This window comes from Lathamus discolor, chromosome 2 (assembly GCF_037157495.1).
Source record: "Lathamus discolor isolate bLatDis1 chromosome 2, bLatDis1.hap1, whole genome shotgun sequence".
NCBI lineage: Eukaryota > Metazoa > Chordata > Aves > Psittaciformes > Psittacidae > Lathamus > Lathamus discolor.
The window spans coordinates 54,123,956-54,146,370 of NC_088885.1; the positions used below are offsets into that span (position 1 = coordinate 54,123,956).

General features: G+C 44.0%; 1 protein-coding gene across 1 annotated transcript in view; it reads left to right on the forward strand.

Annotated features, from left to right (window-relative positions):
- Positions 1 to 22,415, forward strand: part of ACVR2B (activin A receptor type 2B) — a 96,589-nt gene extending 74,174 nt beyond the window's left edge. Inside the window, 11 exon segments of the mRNA XM_065669263.1 lie at positions 2,385 to 2,592; positions 6,264 to 6,373; positions 7,742 to 7,893; positions 8,890 to 9,072; positions 10,180 to 10,323; positions 11,188 to 11,336; positions 14,990 to 15,257; positions 15,259 to 15,303; positions 17,757 to 17,895; positions 20,304 to 20,434; positions 22,047 to 22,415. Coding sequence (XP_065525335.1) covers positions 2,385 to 2,592; positions 6,264 to 6,373; positions 7,742 to 7,893; positions 8,890 to 9,072; positions 10,180 to 10,323; positions 11,188 to 11,336; positions 14,990 to 15,257; positions 15,259 to 15,303; positions 17,757 to 17,895; positions 20,304 to 20,434; positions 22,047 to 22,241 — 1,724 coding nt within the window. The 3' untranslated portion in view covers positions 22,242 to 22,415.

Consider the following 22,415-nt stretch of genomic DNA (forward strand, 5'->3'; position numbering starts at 1 on the left):
GTATCAAGAGAACAAATATCAAAGCTTTAACAAGGAGTGTCAATATTGATACTGTTCTATGTTGAGGGATATTGGTAGGTTGTTTTTATTACAGTAAGCAACTTGTCAGAGGTGAACTCGGATCTTTGCAAGTGCTGATAAAACCTGCAGGTGCTACTGGAATCGAGCTCTTGTTCGTGTGTGCTTTGACTATAATTTCCAGTTTCAGAAGTCAGCTTTATGACTTTCTCATACCCCTCCTCCCTTGCAGTCTCTCCCACAATATAGATTAAACATTCCTCTCAAAAAAGAGTTATTGAAGGATTGAAGCCCTCTTCTACTTGCAAAGAGATCTTCCCAGTCTGATGAGTTTGTTCCGTTACATGAAAATTACCTAAGGTGAAGTCCAGGTGTTGGTATCAAGATCGGGTTGGACGCATCACCCCTAGCTTTGGCAGAAACTCCTTTTCCTCCAACCATCTTACAGTTCCGCTTCCACTGCATCCCAGGTCATCTGCACTCCTTGCTTGATGACTGTTCGTGCAGAAGGTTGATTCCCTATAGCAGATCAAGCCACGTTGAATAGCTTAAATGCAGTCTCTGTCTCAGGTGCTATCTATAAAGGGCTTTACAAGCACTGCAAAATTGGAGGTGAATCCTGCCACCAGGTAACAGCTTGGAGACTTGGCAACTTGAGGAGTTGCAGGCTGTGGAAGGGCAGGTCAGGTTCCTCCCCAGCATCCTGCTTCTTTGGGACAAGTTGTTTAAACTTGGCATGTTGAATCTTCAGTTGGAAGTAATACCCCCTTCTCTAGCTGGTGTTGTGAGAGTACCCACTTCAGTAGTTGATGGGTGTTCAGGAATGAAAACGATGAAGCTACAGAAGGTATCTGGGGCCTGGAGCTGATGCCTGGGCCCAGGCTGGGTGTTTTCTTTGCTGGCTGTAGGCCACTCGCTACTCAGTGTCTTATGAAGAATGAATTGCATCACCTTATAGAGCTCTTTCAGAAGTGTCTGGTTTGCCGTATTGAGTAGGAATCATAGGCTGGGTTGCATTTAGATTGTCCAGACATGGCCCTGGCTGCCTTAATCTCAACGTTAAAGGTTGCACGGCCTTTGGGGATGATGGAGTCATGAAAGCACTGCAAAATTTTCTAGCCAGAAGCTTAGTTCTGCACTTTGCAAAGGTCTGGCTATTTTAGGAGTGCAGCACTTTCATTTCACCATCCCATGGGACCCTTTTGTGTTTTCTGCCCGGTTGTCAACACATTTTATTGGGACACCTATGTTTTCCGTGATTGCAATCCATCAAAATAATGACCATAACTGACCTTGCCTTAGGTTGGGTAATCTCAAAGAGAGATGGTTGCAGGGCATCTCAAGATTTATGAACGTGAGCTTCATGGTACCTTTCTGGTTGTCTGCTTACATGTTGTATGTTTGTTTCATTCTCCTTATTTTAAACTAATCCTCAAAATGCCACAGAGTATTTCCAAATGAAGAGAGGCTTAGGACAAAACAGGCCACCTGCAGATACCAGTATTTCCCGTACCTGATTCCCTTTTCAATGGGAAAAAGTTGTCTTTCATTTCCACCATGGCTATGGGGGAATTTTTTCACTTTGAGCAGTAGGAACTCCTCAGTCCTTTGGTACAAGGTTCTAAAGGAGGAAAGCCTCATAGGCTGTGGAGGCCCCTTTATGGTGACCAAGTGTCCATTTGAGGAACAGTTGCTTTTTGCTGAACGCCTTGCTTGGGTGGAGAGGCAGCATGAGCTCTGTCAGCCACAGCTTAAAAACATGGTATTTATTGTGTGGAGACTCATCCAGATAAGCCTAAACTGGGATCCAAGTGAGGAACAGGCACTGGTCTGGCTCTCCTCTGCAGGATGAGTATTATCTGTTCTCAGTCATATCCTGCCCGTGTAAGAATCCGTTTATTTTTAGGTGGTGTTTCCCAAAATAGTGGTGGAAAGGGAGGGGAAGTCAATGGCGTGACATCCCAGCAAGAGCCAAGTAGCACTCTGGGAGGTTGTTTTTCCTAAACAGGGTTTCTGTGGATAGAAAACACAGAGAGTATGGGTTGCCTTGTAAATCCCACTGTTAGGATTCTGTGGTTGAAGCACTGGCCAGAGGAGACTTTAGGGGAGTGTGTCTCAGTTGGGCTCTTGACTTCATCATGAGCTCCTGTTGTGCGCCTAAACAAACCAAACCTCTTTGCTCCCCACCTCACACCAGCAGAGGACAATAACCCCCTACACTATGCTGAAGCTCACATCGATGAGCTGCATAGCTCCCAGGGAGGCAAATGTCTGAGTCACCTGAAGCATAGTGACATCGATATAGGTCTCCTGGGATCGGTTTCTGATTTTGCTTGAACTAACTTGGGGTTTGAATTTTGCTTCAGGACCAGGCCATGGGGAGGCTGAGACAAGGGAATGCATTTACTACAACGCCAACTGGGAGTTGGAGAAGACCAACCAGAGTGGTGTGGAGCGCTGTGAGGGAGAGAAGGACAAGCGGCTCCATTGCTATGCTTCTTGGAGAAACAACTCAGGCTCCATCGAGCTGGTGAAGAAAGGCTGCTGGTTAGATGACTTCAACTGTTATGACAGGTAATAGCCTAGCTGTGTTTTCTGCATGCAGGTTTAATTGTTCCTTTAAGTGCAAAGGCTCATGGTTTTTGTGTTGGGGAAAAGAAAGCAAATCCAGGTCACTTGCCCTTGTAATTACTTATGTTGCTAACATAGCTCTTGAAATTGTCTCTTACCTGCCTTAACTTTATAAATAGAAACTAAAAAAGGCTACAAAAGGCAGTTTTAGGTTTGTTTTTGCATTTGGTTGGGGTTTGTTTTTTGTGGTTTGTGGAGTGTTTTGGGGTTTTCTTCTTTTTTTCTTAGCAAAACTTTTATAATTCTAGCATTTGTTGAAAAACCTGTCCTGTACCATCAAATGAAGAGCAGTATGTTCTTCCAAGAGCATTTGGCAATACAAAGGAAAACGCTCTCTAGAAAAGCATGGGTATCTGGGGGTGGTTACAGGTTGAGGTATTTGGCATTTGTGATGTTGCAAAAAGTTTCACTGTTCTTTGGCTGAGTTAAGAGACTGTCCAGGAGAAAGAGTAGGGTAGCAAAGCAATATGAATGTTCATGTCACTGCCTGTATGGAGCTGAAAAGAGTGAGGCTTTGTAGTACGGAGCCTCCAGCCTCATTAAATAGCTAGGAAAATAAACTAGTGTTTTCTTACTTCCCTTGATGCAATTCTATAGGGGGAGAGAGAGTTACGGCTAAAGAAAATAGCCCTCTGAAGTTTCACAGTTTAAAAGGACAGTGTTTAGTAGCTCTAGACTTAGTGTTTCTGTTATAAAAACCCAATGACCAACCAGTCCAAACCCAAACCTTCCAAGAAGGGTTAACAGAACATAAAATTCAAGGATTTCCCTAGATACAACACCAGCGTAGGCTGATCTCACCTTTGTGCAATTCCCATCTGCACATCCTTGTAGCTTCTCATTCCAAAAATTTTAGGATATCACATCTTAAGCTGTGGGGCTTAATCTGGGACTAGATTTGCCCCATGGCTGGAAACTTTTCTCCCTTTGGCACTGTGCATTATCTCTGCTTTTCTGCCTGTTGTCTTAACTTACCCCGACTGCGAGTTGTTCCTCATCTTCATTCTATTATTAGCACCGGGGTTACTTTCCCACCACACCTATTCCCTTGCCATTTGTGTAGCCAAGCTCTATATATAGTTAAATTTTTATTCTTTCCCGATAAATCAATCCTTCTTGGCTCATTAGTCATCTTAATGCCAATCCTTCTGAGAACAGAAGGTCACTCTAGTTTCCTACTTCCAGGCAGAAGTGTTTACTGTAAACAGATTTCTCTTTTCAGTGCCTGCTCTCATATACAGTGCCACTTGTCACTGAGTGTCTCTGTGCAGGGATGTAGTGGTTCTTAAACTTTGTCATGATGTGTTGCTCTGCTACAACAGTAAAAAGTTTCCAAGGCTCCTCACCAGCCTTTTGCAGCCCTGGGGTTGAGCATCCATTATCCTGAAGCCTGATTCTTCAAAGCCACAGTTCCAGGGCAAAGCTAAAAGATCTTCTGAGAATTAACAAACAGTACAAGTGTTGAAAGCATCATGTGAAATAAAGGTTAGCTTTAATTAAATAAAGGCTGTTTAAATGCAGTATTTTTTTTCCTTCCCTTGAGTGCCCTCAGCAGCCTTTCATGCAGGTAGTGTTGCATCCCAAGATAGCAAAAAATGGCTAAAAAAGATGATTTATCGATCAGCGGTGCTGTGCTGATGCCCTTTTTGTCTCTGTCTTCAGCATCTTTGGAAAGTGAGCTTGGCACAGCCTCAGGAGATTCACCTGTATCTATATGTACAGAAGCATCCCCTGGATGCAGGGCATGGTCCTTATTCTGCCAGGCTGCAGGTCCTCTTGGAGCACAAGCAGTATGTTCTGTTTTCTGGCACTGCCTCTTTGTCACCGGAAGGGGAAAAATTCAGGAGTTCAAGGGCTGGGATGTTGATAGCGATAGCTCCTTACTCTGTTCTTTATCTTAAGGAAGCAAGAATGTGTCATGTGTACATTTAAGGTTATAGGAAAAAGGTAGTGTTTAAAAATTGACTTGTGCTCTTCATTTGTTTACACAGCCCCACTAGAGAGGTCGTGTTCATGTTGCCTTGAAGAGCACATGAACCGCTACAAAACCTGTCCTTGCTGCCATAGAAAAATGTGTCATTCTCTCCCACTGTCTCATTTGTAATATTTGCTAAGTATAACATGTCATATGTACCTGGATGCCTGCCCTGAGTGCACACCAACTCAAAGACAGGGATAATGAATTGCAGACGTGGAGCAGGCTGTTTTCACTCATTAGCTTGATTTTTTAACCAACGGATTTAGCAAAGGATGTGTTTTCTATTGAAGACTCCAATACTGATGCTGTTAAATCCAAACGGCTTGTTATCTGATTTCACAAAAAAGCATCTGGAAACATTGCTTAACTTGTTGAAACATCTTTGTTCATTTGAATAAGTCAAATGGCTGGTTTTGTTGTTTTTTTTTTTCTTTGAAGTTTAAAAAAATAAAAGCCTAAAAACAAACCAAGTGCTTCCCAGCTGAGATCTTGCAGGAGACATTTCAGCTATAGCCACTTTTTTTTCCTCCAAAAGGAATAAAGCATTGAAAACTACCCTGTGTTATGATTGAAGAGAGTCCTTTCCGTTTGTCTTGTGGCAGTATGTCAGTGATACCACAGAAAGGGAGACTTGGCATGGGTTCATAAATGAGTAATAATGTCAAACACATATGATTGTTTTGCTACTTCCTCTGAGTGGTTGAAGGAAGGAAGTTATGCATATAATTTAGCTGGGCTTCAGGAAGTAGTCTGATACAGTTCTCTGCAGAGCAGCTCTGCAAGTGTAATAACTAAAAGCTGAGGGTAATGTAGCAAAAGGTGGCAGGGGAGGGAAGCAGGCATTTAAGAAAGAGAAATGACTACTAGATCACTGATGAAGTCACTGCACATCTCTTGGCATTGATGTGTGGGAGAGGGAGGATGTGTGGAAGTGGAGTTGGTCAGATCTGTGGAAGTCCCCTAATGCCTTGCACAGTGAGCAAGAAAACCTCAGTGCTGAGAAGGCTAACAGGCAAATACAAAAAATGAGACCGCAACCTGATTTTCTTAAAGGCTTTTGTGCAGAACATGTTTTTTGAAGAAGATGGCACTTTAAAATTAAACCTTAAAAAACCCCAACAAAACCTGCAGCTGGACTGTTGGTACTGCTGTCTGGTGCCCTTCTAGAGTTAGCGATGCTAAAGTCTGTGAGAGCAGTCTTAGCTCTCGTCTTACGTGCTTTATGGCACAATCTTTAATTGCATGATCAAATACTCCTCTGCCCTGACAGCATACATATGGGCTGTGAGAAAGACACTGTTCAGGGAATGAAGCATCTCTCCATCATTTTTCTGCTTCTCATTCAGTTAGCAGTGGCGGCTGTTATTTATTACTCACCATCTAATGCCTTCAGTACATATGGAAGCATTTGTTTCCTTTACGGTCTTTTCAAGGGTCTTTGCTATCCACTGGGGTACTTGAGTGCCAAGTTGTTTTCTGTAAGTGGAGGCTGCTGATCTGTGCAGCTCAGCAGCAGGGGAAGGCACATGGAGAAGACAATTTGGGGCAGGTCAGCTCCCAAAGACAAGAGGCAGGAGTTGGCTGATGTTGTTTTCTCTCTTCCCTTTATTGCCGTGTCTGTCCGTCCCTGATGCAGGCAGGAGTGTGTAGCCACAGAAGAAAACCCTCAAGTGTTTTTCTGCTGCTGCGAGGGCAACTATTGCAATGAAAAATTTACCCATTTGCCTGAAGTCACCGGCCCAGAAGGTGAGTGACTGGGTGGATAGGCGGTTGGGGTCTATTCCTCTAGGCCTGGTTTGTGATGGCTCTGTTGGTTCTTGGTGTGGAGTTTTTGATTGTTGAGGGGAAAAAAAAGTACATCCAGCAGGACACAAAGTACCATTTTGGCTACAAAGGCCAGAAATCCTTCTGCTATGGACCTTTAAGAATAGTTTCACTCCATGAATAAAGTGTTTTGTAATAACACCTTGGATCCCATCAGTAAAGATTAGGTTTTCTTTATAGTGGACATTCACAGTGGGATATTACAAAACAAAACCACACACTGGAGGAAGAGGGTAGAGTGATTTATACAGCACAGATCAAGACTTAAACTCTTAACGAGGTATTTGACACCTTTGTCATTAATTTTCATAGGTCTTGAGTCTCCAAATACTTTGAGCATCTGAGATTTTTGCATTTGATTGCTATCTTGCTCATCTGAGGATTGAAAGGGAATAGGTGTGCATGTCAGCTTTCAGAGCTTGTAGATATACTTCAAGGAAGAAAAGTAATAGCAGGTCCTTCTTCAAAGGCTAATAGGAAAAATTATTCTTCTAGCCAACGCTTGCTAAAGTATTATTCAGTAAAATTATTAAAGCAGGTGGATCTTTTGCTCTAGGATGGTTTCTTTTGCAGTCAACTACCTACATTTACTGAGATGTTCCGACAGACTGTTATCAGATTTTCCTGGGCTTTCCTGTTAGGTTATAATTGTTTACAGATGTTTTATTATCTCCTGTTATTAATGTATGCGTAGCAACCTAGTAGCAAATATTCTTTCTCTCACAGTTTTTTGTTTAATTTGGCAAGTCTTGCTATTTTTTCCTTCCCTGTCTCCAACATAGCAACATGGCTCCATTTAGTATTCCCATTGTTTGTGTCTCAACTGCACTGATGTAATTTGGAACAAGAACTACTGTGGGAATAGTGCATTTGATTGTGGCTGCTGCAGCATTTTACTAAAAACTGACATCTTGTCAATCACTGTAAGAGGCAAAGCAGTGCTGTAAGGGATTTCGTGCTCACTTAATACATTCAGAAGGGTTAAGAAGAGGAAATGTTCTGCTTTTATGTATCCTGGCAAGAAATACCCATCTTAAATAAAGGTCAGATGGAGGCTCGGCTTGTGCGGTGTGGTTTGGACCACTGTAATTCCATTACTGAAAGCCATATGGAAAAGAGTAAACTACAGAGCCTTATGAATGCTGTTGGATGTGCTGGGTCATGCCACTAAGCATTGTCAACTTTGGAGCAGAAGGAAGGATGGGGTTTGGTTGCATCTGGGCGTGTAGCTGACAGTGCTGTTGCATGCCTGAAGGGTCCTTTCCTACATTTACCCTGATCTCTTCCCAGTCATATACGAGCCGCCGCCACCAACGCCGTCCCTGCTCAATATCCTGGTGTACTCACTGCTCCCCATTGCTGTCCTCTCCATGGCCATCCTCTTGGCCTTCTGGATGTATCGTCACCGGAAGCCTCCCTACGGGCACGTCGACATTAATGAGGTGAGGGAGTTGCTTCCCTTTACTTGGACCTTACAAAAGGCATGGAGGCTGCTCACTATATATTTGTGTCCACTTTTGCTTCACTCTCCTTAGATGGCCTAACTTCCCTCTGTTTTTAAAGTTGGTGGTGCAGTTGGCCTCTGTGGTAGTCATTCCCTGTTGGGGCTGATGGGTTTAGATAGGGTTATCAACATGTCTGAGATTACTAAGGGATGGAGTTACACAGCCCTGCTTGTTGGCTATCCTTCCCCTCCAAACTCTCAATCTCATTGCTTAATTTAAGCCAACTTTGCAGAGAAAGAGATCAGGGACATGATTAAGTTCCTACCAGCTTTATGGGGCTGGGGAGATGCTTTCCCTGTTGAAGCTCTGTTTTTATGAGCCATCAGTGAATGCATGTAGGAGGTCATCCTCATGGCCCAAAGCCGTCAGGAACTGGTCCTTGCTGGCTCTGCTGTACCCTGAGCATTCTGTTTTCTTTTGAACGGTCGAGCAGCTACCTTCCCCTTCCTCCCTCCTTTGCCTGTTATAGCCCATACTGTGAGCCTTTCTCATCTGAAAGCAGATAGGACAGAACTCCAACCTCACACATCCTGTGAGGTTGCATTGTTCTCCTGGACAAATGCAGTTTAAACAGATACAATCTTTATGATGCTGACAGACCTGTTTACTGCCGATTGCAGGGGTTATGTGAAAAATGCCTAATGAAGTGCAAAGCAGTGGGAGGTTTTAGGTGTACGTGGCTGTTGGGTCACACAGATCAAAAAGTTCTTACTTTTGACAGGAGCTAACCTTGAGGTCATCAATGTTTTACAGCCCAAAATAGCTCTTGCTTTGAAAACATAGGAGAATTTGGGTTTTGCCAGAGGATGGCAGGTAGTAGTTCTACACACAAAATGACACTTGGAGGTGATTTGTATTAAATAAAATGCCACTTCTTTATGCCTTTTTTTCCATCCACAGTCTCCCCATTGCTCCCTTCTCTTTGTTTTACAGTCCAGCTTCAGCTCATGACAATGTTCCTCTCTCATGCAGGACCCAGGCCCTCCACCGCCTTCTCCCCTGGTTGGCCTAAAGCCCCTGCAGCTCTTAGAGATCAAGGCAAGGGGACGCTTTGGCTGTGTGTGGAAGGCTCAGCTGATGAATGACTATGTAGCAGTGAAAATCTTTCCTATTCAGGTAAGGAGGGCATCACATTAGGTTCTCACTCACTGGGCTGCCTCACCGGTGCTGAGATGCCCTAAATGCCTTTGGAGGTTATGGTTTTTAAGACAATAACAAAGATGCATTTGGACTCTTCTTCTGGGGGAAAAAGTTCAAGGACCCTTCCTTCCTACAGTTTTCTCTCTGTTATCTCATATCTCATTATCAAAAGCTTCCTGTAGTAGTAGTTGTTGCAAGAAGGGCAAAAACAAACTCATTTTGAAATCTACAGGGTATTTTAACTTCACTGCAAATGTCTGTGTTGTTAAAGTCCAACAAGGCAGCATGCAGCTGCGATTCCCAAAATGCACACAAAAGCCCAAAGCCCTGGCTTTGTATGTATTGCCTGGGTAGATTGTAAATCCAGACCCAAACCTAGCAAACAGTTTAGAGCTTACAAAGGCACAGCCCCTGCGCTGTGAAAGCTAATTGCACTGCAGCATTTCTGTCAGCTCATGTCTTCCGCTCTAGGAAACCTTTGAACACTCCTGACTTCACTCTCTAGGAATTGCAGACGGAAAGAGTAAAGCAATCAAAAGTCAAATGAAAGAAGAATGACTGAAATATGTTTGTGATCCTCTGCTATCTCCTTCTTTGTTAATTTTTTGCCCCGTATTTGTTGTCATAGTATTGCTAAAGGAGATTTGCACATCTTCTGTCCAAACCAGCTGTGACCTACTAGTAAATATTCAATAGAGCCTAGATTAGATTTTGCAATCGTAACAATTACAGCTACAATGCAGATATGGGTGCTATATGCACTGGCTTTATTCTTGCAAGCATCCTTCGGAAATCTTGACAAATCTTAATTCTCAGTGAGGCTGAGTTTGGATTCTTCCCCACACGTGTGCTGTAGGGTATGAGCTGAGGATAATTTTGGAGAAGGGAGACTGAGAACAGCAATTTCCAGTCTTTCTCCAGCATCTACACTTTAGGAAAACAGCCTCATTTTGAAGGGATACATCACATCCGAACATAGGAGGATGATACTAAGAGGACTGTGAACAGCTCTGGCTGAGCTGAAGGAGCTGTTTGCTTTAAAGCGAAGCGTGATCTTTGATGGTGCATTTCTCCCTGCTTTAGGATAAGCAGTCTTGGCAGAGTGAAAGGGAGATTTTCAATACTCCTGGCATGAAGCATGAAAACCTTTTGCAGTTTATCGCAGCAGAGAAAAGAGGGACAAACCTAGAGACAGAGCTCTGGCTGATCACAGCTTTCCACGATAAGGTAAGGTATCATTGCATGTACATTCTGGGAGGGAAGAGAGGTAGCTGGCTGTGAAACAGCAGGATTTGGTGTCTAATATTCTCCCAGAAGCTCTACTGTAATCTGTTCAGTTTCTCCATGGTGAGTCGTGGCTCAGTGGTAGCAGAGAAGGGCTACAGCTCTCCTCCTTCAAAGGCCCTTAAGCTTTCAAGGCTTCCCTACACAAACATGGGATTAATAAAGGTGCGACTTGGGGTGAAAGGCAGGCACAAAAGGCCATGGCTTATGTATGTGGTGGTCACCATCTCTTAACGTGGGAGTTGGGTGTTGCAGACCATTGCAGTTCCAACTGACCCCTTGCAGATGGGCTCTGTATTTGCTTTTGAAGCTCAGGGCACATCTCCCATTTCATGGATTGCTTTAGTTATCAAACGTAACTAACACTTGAAATAAAACAAACATGCACAAATCCGGGGTTGAGCCAGCAGTGTTATCCCTCTGTTTAATCCAAGGTCTACTGAGTCAATCATTGCCACAACCAGCTGATACGATGCATAATCTTCTTGCATGGAAGGCTTTCTCCTTTCTTAAGTTAGATGAATTGCTGCATTTTGAGATGATTTTGTTCCTTCATTACCTCCCTCCCCTTCCCTGGCAGATTAGTAGACTCCTTTTTGACATCTAGATACTTTCTGTGCTGTCAAAGGCTGAGGACTGATGAATGCTTCTGGGGTTTATTTCTTCTTTCTTACTTTTTTTCTCCCTGTTAAATCAAGGTTCAAATTTCTTAAGCGCTCATTAAAATAATTTTCTAAACTGATGAATTGGCACATCTGTCACATAGCAGGGTCTGCAATTAAGAGCATACGATGTCCTGTTTCACAGGGTTCTCTGACGGATTACCTGAAGGGCAATATTATCAGCTGGAATGAGCTCTGCCATGTTGCAGAAACAATGGCCCGTGGCTTGTCCTACCTTCATGAAGATGTCCCTTGGTGCAAAGGTGAAGGACACAAACCTGCTATAGCACACAGGTATGGCCTCTTTCATTGACACCGTTCAACTGTTGTGTTCAAATGTTCGCAACCTCTTTGAAATTGTGCTGTTGAATGAAAAAGGAGGAGGTTGTGCTTTTAGGAGGCAAATGCCTTTTAACCCAACAAATTCTATGCTAAGGCAAGAATTTATTTTCAGCCGTGTAGGAAATGGTGAAGAGCAAGTAAGTTTCTTGTCTGTGAAAAAGTTAGTACGATTGTTAGTGGTTTCTGGCAAACATCTGAAGGCTAGGTGCTTCCCTCTTTGATCAACCTTTTTCTTGACATATAGTAGGAAGGGAAATCTAGTTGCTGAAGAACCGTGCTTGATAAATCGCATTGTAATCTACGTATGTCTGTAGCCGTACCAAGATGTGGTCCCTAATTTTCCCTAAGTGTTTTAGACTGATAACTCCACTGTGTGCCTTCCCACAGAGCTTTTGATCGTTAGAAGAAATGGAGAAACCGTAGAAATGCAGAAAATGGCTGCTGTATATTTTTCCCTGTATTTTATAGTGCCCAAATCACACCAGGGGGGCTTATGAGAGACACCAGAGCAGGGACCACAGAGCCTCTGAGACCTCTTGGCACCGTCTTCAAACCGTCTGGGTTGTAGGACCCTGGGGACAGCAGGAATCCAGAAAGCAGTGGGTTAAAGCATCCTCATTGCAATAATACTTACTTTAGCCCTTCTCCAAAGTCCCACATTGCTTGCCCTGGACTAAAGCATCTCTACCAGGGTTATGCTAGTGGCACGGCAGGAGGGGGGAGTTTTCCAGAAGGGATTTACATGGGTTATGCCCTAATCCGCAGCCGTACTCCCCTGCTACCCACCACATTTCATCTAGGAGGGACTTAAATCCCGTGTCCAGCTGCAGCAATTTGTACCCTGTATAGTGGGTCTGTCTTCATCTATGCCAAGATAATCCCTTTTTTGCAGGAGTGTCCCTGTCCCCAAAACAGCCCCCCCTACCCAGACCTGAAGGTTCCTGAGAGCTGGGGGCTGTTGAAAGAGCCTGCAGCTGCCTTTGTGCTGCTCCTGGAGCTGACCTCTGTGTCCCTGACATTTGTCCCTGTGGAATAAAGGGCAGCAGTTTATACATGAAAATTCCTGAGGGTGGGGAGCAGAGAAAGGCTATAGAAAGGCTTTAAAGCAACAGATCGTGCTCATTAGTGTCCCCATCCATTTAGCAAATTATAAAAGATGGAGAATGCGCTATTTGTGTGAATTTAGCACATACCCACCAAAGAGGGATTTCGGGACACAGGGTATTTCCCTTGGATTACCCCACTCCTTTCAGTTTTATTTTTGCTTTAAAAGAAAATACCAAATGCATTTTAAACTGGGGGGAGGGTGGGTATTTATGAATGGCTTCACGCAAAGCATGTGAAGATGCTGGGGTTGTCAGGTGTGACTCCTCCAGTCACTGCTGGGCAGGGCTTCAGCTAACTCCTGACTGGCCCCCGGCACTACAAGGAGGATTAAGGTTATGGGATTGCTTGTTGGTGCGAAAGTGCCCCCACGTGGAGGCTGAAAATAAAATCTCTGGTATCTGAATCGGTTTAACGCACCCATCGTTCACAGTCCCCTCACTCCCTTATTCCCTAGTTTAAAGCATTGCACGGGAAAAGATATATATTTATTTTTCAGGTCACTTTCCTTTATCAGTGACCATTCTAGTATGGTCTAATGCATGTGATGTTATTGGGAATTCTACTTGGCATGGCTTGGATCAAGTCTTTCTCCCTGTCCTGTATATGTTTGCATTGCAGCTCACATGTGCCAGTTCAAGATCCTTTGTGGAAGGAAGGAAACAAAACATGGAAAAATGGGGAAATGTACAGAAATAGTGGAAAAAAAAAAAGGAAGCACAAAGGGAAATTACTGCATCATGTATCAAGATGCAGTAGTTAACTGTTGCATGCCCAAAGGGCCATGTGGGTGAACAAAATGCCCATACAATAATACTGGTTTACATTTCACTTTGGAAATGTATCGTTCAGGCAGACGGTCTGAGCGTTTCTATGTGCTCCTCATTTCTGTGCATCACCATTTTGGAAAAATCTTGCACACAATCTGTACCATCCTGGAGGGCATAATCCCTTAATGCTGGCTGAGCAAAGGCGTTTATCTATGTCATTAGATGATGGCTGTTTTCTAAGCTTGTGGGAAAAATGCTATAGCATGGAAGCAGTCTCTAAGATGGCAGGTGTTAGGTAAACGGTGGTTTTCTGTGTAGCGGAGGGGTCCAGATGTTTTGCAGCTTCTGCAAAACTGTACGGTGTCCCTAGAAACCTGATGTGTCCCCCTGAAATGATGGAGACTGTTTTCTGCTGGCATTCCATGGCTATATGGTACTCTACAACTTCCCACCCACTTTCCCCATCTTAATCCTTGAGTCAGAAATTTCCATCATGCTGCAATTAGTTTAGAAAGGAAAAATCCTCTTTTAAGCTCAAAATCAGAGGCTGGGTGGTACAGAATGCTTTTTGCTTGTGGTGCTTTGAGCTGGTGCTCTGGCATCCGAGGCCACAGCAAGCAGTCCTTCTCTATGGTCCAGCAGTTTCTCTCTTCCCAGAGAATTTTGACAGGTCTCTCTAGTGTAGAACAATTGTATCTGCCCTCATTAATTATTTGTGCAGGCCTGCAATGTCCTGCAATCAGCAGGGTCACTGAGTGAATTGATGATAGGGAAATTATAATGCTGAGCATACAGGACAATTGCCATCTGCTGTCTAAGGTCTGTAATTTAATTAGATTGCCAAACATTCCTTTTCAGATGAAAATGCGGGAAGCCCAGGGAACAGGGCTCGAGTGGTTAGGCATCTCAGTGTGACCCTCCTTCACCCTCCTCCCCTTTCCAGCCCCCGCAGGTTTACCTGAGCTGCCCTGAAACAGTCCCAGTGCAGCACAGGACTCACACGAATGTCTCCTGCCTTCAAGGACAGACCCATCGTCTCCACTGCAGATGTTTACACCTGCCTGTCAGCTGCCCGGTCCAATCCCAACAGCTTTTCTGAGTGTGGGCTCACCCCATTTCCTGCTTGCTTTCCAGCTCTCTGAATTCTCCAGGGAAGATCAATCCAGCAATTAAAACATAAGTACAATAGATGACTATGGCAAAAGTCTGTTGAAGCATGTAGTCAGGGTGAAGAGAGTCTCACCAGCATCTACTAATTTCCAGGAAGATCTAATTTTGTAGAGGGGAGCAAACATCCTTACTAGGATAAAGAGTAAATGAACCCCTTAACCTGTCTTGCTTTTGTTGTTGGGAGTGAGAAATATAAGTGCGTAGAGGAGTGGGTCCACAGCTGGTACTCAGAGCAAGAAACGGTGCTTTATACTGCCTGTTCTAATTAAAACACTGCCTTCATATCACTCCTTCATTTAGTTCGAGGTTAGTTCACTGCAGAATTTGGTCAACTCTGTGCTGAGCAGCACAGGGCTGCTTGGTTGTGTTTTAGGGATATGGGCAGTGAGGAGCAAGCAAATTCGCCAGTGCTGGCCATGATGGATAGCCAGGTAAGGAAGGAAGGTGTTGATGTACTGGGGGCTACTAAGCCTATAGACTTACAACATGGTGTGTTGCAATGTGATTTGGCTGTGTGCCATAATAAACCCTTCCCAAACTTGCTTCTCGGCTTGTCCGTAGGGACTTCAAGAGTAAAAATGTCTTGCTGAAGAATGACTTGACGGCAGTGCTAGCCGATTTTGGACTAGCTGTACGGTTTGAACCTGGGAAGCCTCCAGGGGACACTCATGGACAGGTAATCGTTATCTTTAACAATCACGTTTTAAAAAGTTGGGCTTGCCAAAGCTCCTTGCAAGTTGGGGTAGTTTGTGTAGCTTTAATTCTCTTTGAGATATGTATTTTCCATAAAAGCTTGTGGTCAGACATAAATTCCAGGAGCTGCTTTAATGTGGGTGAGCTGGGAGAGTGCTCAAACCCTCCTGACCACTGTGCAGGTGAGGTCACCCCAGCCCTGCTGCCAGGCAGCTTCTTCCTTCAAACATGGGACTTGTTGACTTTTTATTGTCTAGGTATTAAATATTCATAGAATCATAGAATACCAGGCTGGAAGGGACCTCAAGGACCATCTGGTCCAACCTTTCTAGGCAAAGCATGGCCTAGACTAGATGGCCCAGGACCTTGTCCGGCCAAATCTTAAAAGTGTCCAGTGCTGGGGAGACCACCGCTTCCCTGGGGAGATTATTCCAATGGCTCATTGTGTTCTCATTGTGAAAAATTTTCCACTTGCATCCAGTCAGAATCTCTCTGGGAGCAACTTGTGCCCATGACCCCTCATCTTTTCCATGTGACTCCTTGTAAAAAGGGAGTCTCTATTTTCTTTGTAGCCATCCTTTAAATGCTGGAACATGGTGGTAAGGTCTCCCCTGAGCCTTCCTTTCTCAAGTTTGAAAAGAGTTCTCTCGGCCTTTCCTCATATGGCTTCTCAGCCCTCGGATCATCTTTATGTTTCTTCTCTGCACCCTCTCCAGCCTGTCCGTATCGTTTTTTGTATATTGGGAACCAAAACTGAACACAGTATGCCAGCTGTGGCCTGACAAGCACTGAGTAGAGTGTAATGATGACTTCCTTTACCTCTGCTGGTGGTGTCCTTGTTGATGTAACCCAGCCTTCTGCTGGCTTTCTTTGCCCCAGCAGCAACTCATATTGAGATTGCTGTTTACCAGGATCCCTGGTCCCTCCCAGAGAGCCGCTCCCCAGCGGGGTAGATCCCATCCTGTGCTGCTCTCCTGGATTATGTTTTTCCAGGTGCAAGACCTTAAACTTGTCCTTATTGAACTTCATAAGGTTCTTGTTAGCCGACTCTTCCAGCCCATCCAGGTCTTCCTGCAGGGTGGCTCTCCCTTCCAAAGTTCCCTACCGAGTTTGGTGTCATCAGCAAACTTCATCAGGGTACCACAGATCCCATTACCCAGATCATATGCAAAGATATTAAATGGCATTGGGCCCAACATCAATCCCTAGGGAACCCCAGCTGGAAAAGGGGCTATTGACCACCACCCTCTGGGTACAGGCAGTCAGGCAGCTCCCCACCCACTGCATGGACCACCTGTCTGGACCGTAGCACTAATATTAATACTCCTAAATATTAATACTAACACTACAATGCGTATATTAGTACTCTGAAAATCATTCATTTAGTTTTAAGAGTTCAGCCAGGGTGGCTGCCTGGGTGACCTTTGCTAGCAGCAGATCTTGTGAGCTGGCTGTGCACTGCCTCAACGATTTCGTACATTTTTATGGGTTCTAAATTTTCTGCCTTTGCATTGCAGTAAGTAGCCCCTCATTCAGAGGATCTTAAGGTCTTTTCCAACCCTTGCTATTCTGTGATTATGCTCTTGTGCCTGGGCACAGCAAGGCCAGCATCCCCTGCTTGTGCCTGTGGGGTTTTCTAAGTGTTCATCTCCAATACAGGCTCCCTTTTTACTTTTATCTTAGGAGTGAAGTTAGTCCCTCCCAGCTTTCCTTATCTTTGCCATTTTATTTTTGTCTTTTCCTGAGTTTTTGGATACCTTTTTCACATCCTGCCTTTCCCCTGTCCCCACTGACTCAGGTAACAGCAAGAACGGATAAGAATTTTCTAAAAGAATGCATTAAAGGAGTTTCAAATCCCATGTCAGAAAGGTGCTTTTCCCCTGGCTCTTCTCACCAGTCTCCTCCAGTATGGGCTGTACACAACTATATGAGGAGCTTAGTATGGCTCTGGCTGGACTAAACACAACTTTAATGAGGACTGAGTCCCCTCAAATTGGCGAGAGGGGATCTTTGCCAAACTAGACCACAACAAGCCAGGGCAGGGTAGACTTTGCAGGGTTCATGCTTTACTGCTCCTGTGGTTAAAGGAGACTTGTTTTATCCGGGGATATCAAAACAATAAGTTTTCCTGCCATTTCAAGATCTATCAATTTTACTCTTTTTTTTTTTTCGTATAGTTATTTTTTTTTTGAGTGAAAGGGGGTTGAACTTTCAACAACTATGATAACCAAGTCTGAGTTGACCTCAGGATGTTTGGTGTCTCCAAAACCAGCATTTTCTCATGGAGCGTATGCCGCCAGAGCAAGATGCAGTGGGATGCAGGGAAGGCAGAATTCCATCCATACTTACACACCACACTGTGTTTAAATTAGACCTGTAGTGTACCCTGAATGAATATCACACACATAGCCATGCACTTCAGCTTTATCCTTCAGGTAGCTTATCTAGATTCCAGTGATGTTAATGTGAATCTGTGTCAGAAAAAACAACTCCCTTTTTCCTGTTTTCCCAGTGTGGTGCAACTTCAGCAGAAGTAGCCTTAAGGCTAATGAAACTGGCTGTCACTCATCTCCAACCAGTGGACACTGACGGCCCAACTAGAATGTCGTCTGAGTTGTGGTTTTTTTCTCTGTAGGTGGGAACAAGGAGGTATATGGCTCCCGAAGTGTTAGAGGGAGCAATCAACTTCCAACGAGACGCCTTCCTGAGGATAGACATGTATGCAATGGGACTGGTGTTGTGGGAACTAGTCTCCAGATGCAGAGCAGTTGATGGTAAGAATAAAGATTGTCTCTTCCCTGGGGAGGGCTTTGTTTCAGTATTGTTTAGTGGTCCAGACAGTGGTCCAGTCTTTGTGGGTTTGGTTTTTTTTAATTAATAATAATCAATGGTATATTTTTATTAAGCAGCTAACCTGTTTTTCACTTGCATATTTTTTAACATAATCTGTCATTCTCTGTAGATAATAACCTTTGTAGCATTCAAGTCTCAACGTGCTTTTAAGTGTGCTGGTTACGTTGCAAATTGGCTGAGAACTCAGAAGGAGGTGTAGGTGATTCCTGCATCAGTGGTGGTGGGTGTCCTGTAGCCCTGAGCCTGCTCTGTGCTGCTCTCCGTAGCACTCTGCATTCCTGCCCATGACCAAGGCAGGCTTTGGGCTCCAGCTTGGCTGTCACACCTCACTTCTGCTGTGTGATAGGCAGTGTGGTAGCCTGAATGGAATGCCCAGAAATGAAGCACCTTGATGAAGTAGCAGGAACAAAGGCTGAAAGGACCTTCTTGGGTCAGCAAGTCCATTTGCCTGCTATCGTAAGTCATTAGGTATTAATCTTTGACTTTTGCTGATCAAGCCCTCTCTCAGCAATGGGAAGAGTTTGTTGTTCCATGTAGAGTTTTGGAAGATCTCACTTTCTCCTGCATGATCCAAAAGAATGAACTTTCAAGGTGTCTCCTTTCTCAGTTTTTTGTTGTTTTTTTTTTATTCTAATATGATGCTGCAAAATGGGGCATCTTTTCTGTCCAAATAGCACTTCTGCCCTTTGGTGACACCCTTGCCATTTGCAGCACCTTGCCCCTGGTCAAGGAAGCAATCATTTCATTGTAGTAGCTCCAAGGCTGCTTGCTCCAGCTTCTTTCTTCTTGTGTGGATACGGGTATTCATACATGAACAGTACCTCACCTGGACTTCAAATGTTTTTATTAGTATTACAGTAGGACCAAAGAGCCAGTCAATCTTACCACACAGGTGTGTGGTAAGAGAAGGCCTTTTCTTCTGAATTTTTCTTCAAAAATTTACTATCTAACCAGATAAAATGCTGGAGGAGCAGGAAGGTAGGAGCACAGTAGGGTTTAACAGTGGTACCCATTTAGGAATGACCCTTCTCTGTTTAGATTCCCCAAATAAGCATTTGGATTTTTAGACTGTCACGTTTGTGATTTCCTTCCAACTCTTCTCATACGGCAGCTGGCCAACATACTGCAAATGCTATACAAAGCACCATTAAATCAGAGGGAAGGCTTCCTTTAGGATGATGGGGAGTTACACTGAACCTCATCTGCACTTCTAGCTCAGAAGTGATGTTTTGTAAAGAACAGATTTGGCTTGAAGATCATCAGTGCAGCTCTCTATAGCCTTGATCCATCTTGGAGGAAGAGGAAGGGAAGGTCATGAACATTATTGTGCCATCTCTGGAATGAGTGTTTCAGTTTGGTTTAGTGACTGGCGTGCCATGTCAACAAGAATAGTGATAAGTTGTTTTAGTGATTTCATATTTTTGTTTTTTAGCATACCTTAACATCACATTGTTGGCGTCACAGTTCATGACCAGCTGAAGTGCTCAGCTCTTACTTTAGTCTGGAAAGGCCCTCTTGAAATATCTCCACTCTTGAAAGAGGTCACTGTTTGCTGCCAGGAAACCATAAGTGATGCCATGGAGCACTCTGAGAAAGCTCATCAGTTAAGCTAGGCTGCTCTTTGTGAGAAAGCATCTACACATTGCCAAAAGCCAAATGATGTTCCAATAAGCAGAAGTTACTGCTACCTTCCAGCATCTGCACTGATACTCGTAACAGTTGTCTCATTCCTGTGGCCCATAGCAGTTCACAGCCATAACTGGTATAACTAAACCATTCAGAAATCATTTTGCGCTTGGGAACTAGTACTTGGGATGAGTGCATCTGGCTCCAGTGACTCGAGGCTGACTCAAGCCTATGACAAGCCAGATCACAAAGCAAGAAATTTAAGTGTTCTATATGCTTGACCATGCTAGTCAGTGCCTAAAATAAAATTATGCTCATGCTGAAACCTTTCTCTAGGTTATTGTGTGTTGAATTACTATGCTAAAATGTGAGGATGCGCTGCTTTGCCCTTTCTATTAAAATAAATCACAGACTACCCGACAAGCCTCCTCAAGGAGGGCAGTGGGATTGGGAGGCCCGGCTGAGGGTTCAGATTCTTAACTTGATGAGGTGGAAAATGCATAAGGCAGACAGACAGCGGGAACAGCGAAGTCCATTGTGCAGAAAGAATATAAATCACATTTGTCTGCAGTGACATGTGAACTTCAGGCTTTGCTGCAGTGGATTGAGGTTGCTCTGGAGCCACAGCTCACTCATGCATGGGGAGGACGTGGCTCTGTGCAGGACATTTCTGTACTGACCTAGTTCTTTGTGTGCACCTTAGGTCCAGTGGATGAATACATGCTGCCTTTCGAAGAAGAAATAGGTCAGCACCCATCCCTTGAGGACCTGCAAGAAGTGGTGGTTCACAAGAAGATGCGCCCTGTGTTCAAGGATCACTGGCTGAAACACCCCGTACGTCCCTTCTGGTTAATGGTGGAAAATGTTTTCCTGTGTGATTGGAATGAGGGATGTGGTTATGCATCACTTGTAGGCTTCAGGGGGAAGCTAATGAGTCCACCCTGGTGCATGGACCTGCTCGCCAGTGCTAAAGAGAGTCAGTGCTGGGAATGAGGGGTCACTCAACACCTTCATGTTCCCCTTTCCATTTTTCCTTCTGTTTAGAGAGTAAATTTGCAGATTAAAGACAGCCAGTGCTAAACATGGAGCGTCTGGTGGTATAGTAGGATTCCTTCAATATGGTGAAAGAATGGAAAATAAAGTCTTTTTCATTGAGAAAAAGAAAATGATTCGTAACATCAGAGATGCGTACCTCACAAACTAGATAGATTCAAGACTTGAACAATTTTTTGAGGAAAAATTAATTCGATGTGAAGCAAGCAGGCATTGAAGCAAAATGCAGCGTGGGTTTCCCAGAGGTAGATAATTTCAGGCTTGCATTTTTAATAAAAGATATTATATTTTTCAGACTGGGAAACTAAGCAGATGATGAAATCTCACAGGGCTTCAGAAAGAAGCTAAATGCATCTATTCGAACCAAACTGCCATGGTTTTGGCTAGACTCAGGTGTATTAACTCACTGCCTTGAAGTTGAGGGCTGTGGGCTGTAGGTAAAGATGAGTCTACAGTTCAAATGAGGGTTGAAGTAAGAACTGCGCTCTTCGGGCAGTGTTGAATTTAGTTATTCTGGTTACATAGAATCATAGAAAGGTTTGGGTTGGAAGGGGCCTTAAAGCTCATCTAGTTCCAGCCCCCCGCCCTGGGCAGAGACACCTTCCACAAGGCCAGGTTGCTCAAGCAGCCCCCTGCCCTGTCCAGCCTGGCCTTGAACACTGGCAGGGATGGGGCAGCCACTGCCAGTGCCTCATCACCCTCACAGCCTGTGCCAGTGCCTCATCACCCTCACAGGGAAGAATTTTTTCCTAGTTTTTCTTTGGAAGTGACTGCAAACAAAGCAATGGTTTCATAGTAACTGATACGGTGCTGCCAGCTCTCATGGTTTTATCATGGGAATCGAGATACTTGATGTCTTTTAATGCTTTAACTGACAAATCTTGGGCTATATTTTTATATAAAAAGAAGTATTTTTGAGGCTATGAAAAAAAGCTGTATATGATCGAGCCATATAGCCCGAGAAAGCAAAAGCTTAAAAAAAATCCCAAAACACATATTTAAAGTCACTTTTAATGCTTATCCCACGATAATTGGCATAATTTTTTGAATTGGCATAATGTTTGGAAAATTTCCACAATAGGACAATCAGCCATTGGAATAACTTTCCCAGGGAAGTCATGGATTCCCCAACACTGGACATTTTTAATATTCTGCTGAACAGGGTGCTGGACTATCTACTCTAAGTCATGCTTTGCCAGGAAAGGTTGGACCAGATGATCCTTGAGGTCCCTTCCAACCTGGTATTCTATGATTCTATGATACCATGGAGAAAATATTCTTAGTTATTCTTCACAGCGTTAGGCTGTGTTAAGTGGACCTCCCCATCTGCTGCAGACAGTCCCTGGAGCAGGCTTTGATGCTGACAGTGCTTTCTCCCCCTTGTTGCCTGCAGGGTTTGGCGCAGCTCTGCGTGACCATCGAAGAGTGCTGGGACCATGATGCGGAGGCTCGGCTCTCGGCAGGCTGTGTCGAGGAGCGCATTGCGCAGATCCGCAAATCTGTAAATGGCACTACCTCGGACTGCCTCGTCTCCATCGTGACGTCCGTCACCAATGTGGACTTGCCGCCCAAAGAGTCTAGTATCTAAGTCCTGGTTCACTTTTGTCTTTCAAGACTCAGTGGATTGAAAAAAAAAAGAAGAAAGTTTTAAGAAAAAACCCACACAAAAAAACAACAAAAACACAAAAATCCAACAAACACATGAATGCAGCTGCTATTTTATCTTGACTTTTTATTATTATTGTTATTATTATTATTATTA